Source organism: Phocoena sinus, chromosome 1, assembly GCF_008692025.1.
Source record: "Phocoena sinus isolate mPhoSin1 chromosome 1, mPhoSin1.pri, whole genome shotgun sequence".
Lineage (NCBI taxonomy): Eukaryota > Metazoa > Chordata > Mammalia > Artiodactyla > Phocoenidae > Phocoena > Phocoena sinus.
Genome location: NC_045763.1, coordinates 16468895 through 16474894, shown reverse-complemented (window position 1 = coordinate 16474894; position 6000 = coordinate 16468895). Strand labels below are relative to the sequence as shown.

General features: G+C 45.7%; 1 protein-coding gene across 11 annotated transcripts in view; it reads left to right on the top strand.

The window, feature by feature from the left end:
- Window positions 1–244: 244 nt before the first annotated feature.
- The window catches only part of EIF4G3 (eukaryotic translation initiation factor 4 gamma 3), a 383092-nt gene continuing 377336 nt past the window's right edge, over window positions 245–6000 (top strand). For 9 of the 11 annotated variants that reach the window (XM_032624983.1, XM_032624984.1, XM_032624982.1 and 6 more), the window contains exon 1: window positions 579–949. In XM_032624983.1, the coding sequence (XP_032480874.1) occupies window positions 723–949 (227 nt within the window). In that variant the 5' untranslated portion in view covers window positions 579–722. Of the gene's footprint in view, window positions 403–578; window positions 950–6000 lie in introns of those variants that run through there. The other 2 variants (XM_032624986.1, XM_032624985.1) reach the window with 2 other exon arrangements.

The following is a 6000-nucleotide window of genomic DNA, read 5'->3' as shown; positions in this document are numbered from 1 at the left end:
GTCTCTCCTTCCGCCCCGCACCCCAGCCGCAGCGAGCCTGGAAGCCCCTCTAGCCGATCTTTCCCGAGGAAGCGAGTCGGCCCCGGAGAACTGCCGAACGGTGGCCGAAGGCGCCCCCGAGTGTTTCCGAAGAACCCCGACCTCTCGCAGTCTCCGGAAAGAGCCGAAGGAGCTTCTCACCCTCGGCCTCCCGAACTACTCCGAAAAGGCCCGAAGTTTTCCGAGCGGCCGTCCTGCCGGACTGCTGGAGGCGGCCGCAGCGCCATGTTGGATGCTCTGCTTGTTGAGTGAAGAAAATCCGCCGGCATCGCCTGAGCCCCGCTACCGAGAAGGGCGCCGCTTCCCCCGGGGAGGGGGATAAAGACCCCCTGCCGCCGGCCCATGAGGATATTGCCGTGAAAGGTCCGGTCTCTCCGCCTCCTGCCCCCGCCGGGTCCGGCCCCCCCCCTGGGGTCGCGTTGTCACGGAGACCGGCAGCCGGTGGTGCTGGCCCGCGGGGCGGCTGCTGCTGCCGGCGGCGGCGGCGGCGGCGGCGGCGGCGGCGGCGGCGGGCGTGTGTGACCGGCCCCGGCTCCCTCCTCCTCCTCCTCCCAGCCTCCCCCCGGCCCCCCGCTCCCGCCGCCTCCCCGGGTCTGCCCCCATCCCGCCCCACCGCTGCCCCCGGCCCCTGCACCCCGGCGCGCCCGGTCCCGCTCTGGGGGGGTTGGTGGCTTCGCTTTGCCATGAGTTTACCGCAGAAACCGGCTCTGAAATCAGGCTCAGCGGCTGCAGCAGGAACCGGACCCGGCACAGGAGCGGCGGCGGCGGCGGCGGCGGCGGCGGCGGCGGCAGCAGCAGCAGCAGCGGTACCGCCTCCTCACCCAGCGGCGGCGGCGGCGGCGGCGGCAGCGGCGGCAGCGGCCCCTCCTCACCCGAACATCAGGGCCCTCCAGACCCAGGCGCCCCAACAGTATCCTTTTCACCTTCCTGCCGGCCCTTCGGCTCTCTTCGCTGCAGACCAGGGGGGCTGTGGCCCCTCCGGGGACTCTCCTGCCGGCAGCTACTGCCCACAGGGAAGGGGCTGCTCCTCCAGGCCACGCACCCGGCTTGGCCGGAGCTTTTGGGGTGCCCCGGCAGCAGCACTACGGGGCACCCCGGGACCCTCTGCACTACTGCGAAAAGTAGCTCCATCGGCCTTGCTTCTGCAGCCCTTCCCTTTTGGAGCTGGGGGACCCTTCCCCCGCTCGCCTCTCCTCCCCTAAACCCTACCCCCCCCCCCCCCCCTTTATTAGGCCGAATTTGCTGGTGCCTGTGACCAGCCCTGCAGGGAAGGCTTTTCTCTGATTGTGAGGACTACACCCTCCTCATCTCCCTTCAGCTCCCCCTGCAGCGGGGCATGGTGGGCTTCTCTAATTATTACTATTAATACATAATAAACTCTATTGGTAAATTTCCTGTATGAAACTAAACTCAGCTCGTTCTTGAGGTAAGTTGGATTTTAAATCTACGGTGAAATTTTGCAGAAAGCACTCCCTCTGGGTAGTGTTTTTTAGCGATTGGGGGAGTTGTGGTTTGTGGTGGAACGCGATCTAGGGAGGAAATGTTAAACCGGACGCTTCCCTGCGTTTGACCTTTTTAAAGGAAGAGGAAATTAACAGACATTACCCATCACCCCCAAAAGTCTCACTTCTTGGAAGGCTTGTGTTATGCTGAATATTTTTAAAGGGCTTTCAGTTACTCTTCATAGGCCTGATGTCCAGAGGGTACCAGGGACCCTGAAGGAGAGTCTAGTATTGAATGTGTCTAATTTCATGTTATTTGCTTGATTGTAGAATTTTTGGACAGCTTTGATTAAAAAAAAAGACTTGGTGACAGGGTATTTTAGTTAAAAACCAGCCGGTGAAGGTAAAACATTGAGTTCATGAATTTCACGGAGACTTAGAAAGGCATTATTAGCTACCTTAGAATAACATTTCATCATCCATCCCTCCCCCCAATCCGTTGTATTTGTGTAAATCAATAAATAATCATTGGATGTTAGATGTGTTTTTGTATTTGTGTCATCGTGTGTTTGACTTTTAGAGAGAGTAGGGTATTTGAGCAAGTGAGAAGCTAACTGCTGTGAGGTCCACAGATTATTTCAGTCTGTAGTTTGATTCTTGTCTGTGTCCATTGCTTTGAGAAGGGGAAGGTATCTCCCTTCTAGAGTCATTCCAGGTCATCGTTTTGGTTTCTGTCAAGTGCCATTTTCTCTGTTCTTTGAATATTGTTAGTCCACATTTTTTCAATCCAAGCAGTGGTGGCGCAGAGTAAGATAAATTCCATTCCAGTGTCATGTGTGTACTGATTTCATAAGGTTGAACTGCAAGATTCTGTTCAATTAAGAATTGTTCACCAATGAGAATGGTTAGGGATTCCTAAGTGTTTGTTGCTCCTCGAAAACCTGGTTAGTTTTGATCAGTATCCCTAGTTGCTTTACTCTGGGGGAAGAAGTTTGGCTGATATGCCTACTTCAAGGTGGAATTCACTGCTGGATCTCTTAAACATATCTTGACTTAATGCTTTGTGAGTTTAAATTCCTTTTTAATTTTAGTTTTTTTTTTTTCTGGTCTTGATTGCCCATATTTGGTTAGGGCTCTAAGTTTCTACACTGCGCCACCAAGTAAATTATTCCTTACCTGCATCTTGGAGCTGTTTTGGAAATTAAATGAAAGGAGGTCCATAGTTATGTGTTCTTGACTACAGAGTGATAAGTAAGGACTTGAGTACTGAATATGACAGTGTTTGGTGAATTTGGTGGTGTTACTTGGACACAAAGAGCTGTGACTTGAGTGTTTCAAGTGTACTTTTTCTCAGCGCATTTCACAAAGGAAGGACTTATAAAAGTTGTGAGTTGGTTGCAACATAAAAGTAGTTACTACTACTGCAACAGTTGTTAAAGGGGATTTAAGATGTAATTTCTAGTGGAAATAACTTTTATACCTGTACGTAGTAATATAGGATACTTGGTTTTATGTGGCTTTAAGTTTTTACTTTGCCTCATGTCATCGAAGTAAGATTAAATTTTCTTCTTGATGTATTTCACAATTCTATTATCTTCTCTTTGCTTTACACATTGAAAGGTTACAAACTGCTAAAATCTAAAAGCTTGTATAGTAAATGAAGTGTAGATTACAGATTTCATTAGAACATACCAATGGTGAAATGTTATCAGTGGTAATGGGGAATTGGTTAAAAATGGATTGAAATAGAGCAATTCTGCTTTTGTACACTGAGTGTGGCTGAGTGTGGGAATTTGTATTTGTTTGATGAAACCACTTTCCAAACCACAAACCGTTGTATATAAGTTGATACAGATTGAAGCATTGAGACTGGAGTGCAAATTTGGAGTTGCTCTTTCTATGGCTTAACTCTCCAGTTCCTCAAAATATACAGGTGTAGTTGTGTTTGAATTAAATTAATAAGTTCAGATAGTATTTTAAATTTGTAAAAATATTAGAGATTCATGTAACAAGATGTCCTTCGTTTGTACTTAGGGTTCAAGTGACAAATCAGAAATGATAGTGAATTTGAATTTAAATTCACTGCTTAAGTAAGCATTGGTATGGCGTGGCAGGCTCATAAGGCCATTTCATGGAAAGAATGCCTTTGACTGCTGAGAGGCAAGGGATGGGGCATGGCAGAGGGTGGGCAGGAATGGTGAGGATGAAAGAAGAAGATAAACCCTGATATAAAAAGTGCTAATGGCAAGGGAGAAATATGCTTAGAGTTTTATAACATAATCCAGTATGAATAGTTTATGAAATTGGCACTTTAGGATACTTGCCTTGAGATTTGCTCACCTCAGCTTCCCAGTATGAGGTTCCAAGAATCTCAGTAGTGATTCTTAACCTTTTGTGGGTAACAAACAACTTTGACATTTTGATGAAAGCTTGTAGATCCTCTCCACAGAAAATTGTACATGCGTAGAAAATCTTGCTTACATTTTCAGGGAGTTCTTGGGTCCCCATTAAAAGCCTAATTCTTTAGATGGAAATTGCTCACCCTTGAGATAAAGATAAATGAGTTTGAATTCAGGTCCCCAAGTAGTTCTGACTTAAACAGAATAATTTTGCAGTCTGTTATGAATACACAGTGTTCTATTTATATGGAAAGACTTCAGGGTGTAATTTCTCTCAGGGCTGCTGACACTTCTGGGGAGTCTAGTTACTGTTTGGGGGGAGTTGGTTTGGTTAAGAAATCAGAGCAGTGGGTTCTTTAAAGGAACTAAATTTGGTAAAGGCCTGTGGTGACCCAAAAATGACTTGTGTCCTCAGCTATTTTGTCTTAGATATGACATATATTAAAAGCAAATATTCCCTTTTTTTTTTTGGTATTACAGTTTTCCTTTTTTTGAGCTCTGTGTTGATTCTCAGTTTTGTAGGCTGAAGCTAATATTTGCTTTCTTCTTTTTTGCCTCTACTAAAGCTAAATCTGAATAATAACAATAGTGTTCATTTATTGAGTGCCTACTATTCTAGGAGCCATACATACATGATTTTATTTAATTCTCACAAGGACTGTAATGAGTCTGTATATATTCCTCATCTGTAAAATACTGTCTGTATTTTACAGATGAGGAAACTAAAGTTCAGAGAAGTTAAGTAACATTCCCACAGTTGTCTCTCTAGTAAGTAGTGGACTGCAGTTCAGACCGTGGCTCCAAAGCTTATGAATGTCCTTTGTAGTATGCTGTGCTACTTTTTACCAAGTCTGCACGTGGAAGTGGAAGGAAGGATACCCTCCCATATTTTTTTTTTTTTTTTTTTTTTACCCTCCCATATTTGATAGCTAGGGGAAGTCTGTGTAAAGTAAAGGAGCTCTTTGGAGTAATCTAGAATGCACTGATGCTGCACCTTGTTTTAATTAGCTCATAGCCACACACTGCTAGACAAGTAGGTTATCTTTACCTCATTGAGTCTTAAAGCATAGGAATAGGCCTGCCACATTTGATTCAGTGCATGTTTCTGCTTGTTCAGATGTTAGCAAGGCCTCCAGCAAAATTCCTTTATAACTAGCAACTAGAACTCGGTAGCTTACGCAGTGGCCAGCAGTCTGTTTACTCCTGAGCCCCACCATCAACAAAGATGGATCTGTGCTTTGGGAGAGCAGATCCTCATCATCCTCTTCTAGCAAGGGAGAGAGGGAGACCAGTGCAAGATGGAGATAAAGAAGGAAGAAAGTTAGATGCCTGAGGCACATCAGCTCACATCAGTCACATCCTGCTGCTACTCCCTGTCCTAGGCTTATGGGTATTTTCTGTCAAACTGAGAATTTAAATTACCTAAGGACTGATATGGTGCTTTTCCACATTGGGGTTTCTGATAAGATTTTTACAAAACGTCTGCTAAAAAATGTTTGAAACCCATGTTTTAAATCATAATAGGGTTGCTATTTGTATTGGAGCTTTAATCTAAGTGGCAAGTTTTAAAATTGTTCATTTATCCAGCACCTACTGTGTGCCATACTCAGTGCTAGGTCTGGGGTTGAAATCTTTGCCCTCAAAGAACTTGGTCCAGACAGGTAAACGGACAGAATACCATGAGGCAAGTACAATAACTCTGCTATAAGAGCCTAGCCTGGGGGAAGGAGGAATTAGGGCTTCCTAGAAGAAATCTGAGCTAAATTAGAAGGATGAGTAAGAATTACCCAAGGTTTACCCAGAGCTTTCACCTTCTGCCTGCTGACTTTTCACAATTCCTTTGCTGTTGCTGCTGCATAGAAATTTAGTACTAAATGGATTTCAGGCATGTTTCAGCTTTTTAGCAGGAGCAGAGAAGCTAGAAGGAGGTACCAGAGAACATGGTAATCAAAACACAATTGCTGTAGATTCAAAATATCTTCTGCATCATAATATGAGGAATTAGAGCATGAGAAGGTATGTAACAGATCTGATCTGTGTGGTTGGTTCTTTCCTGGTCTGCTTCACACTCATCCCATAATACCCCCCTGCCCTTCTGGTATTAGACTTTGGCCGGAAAG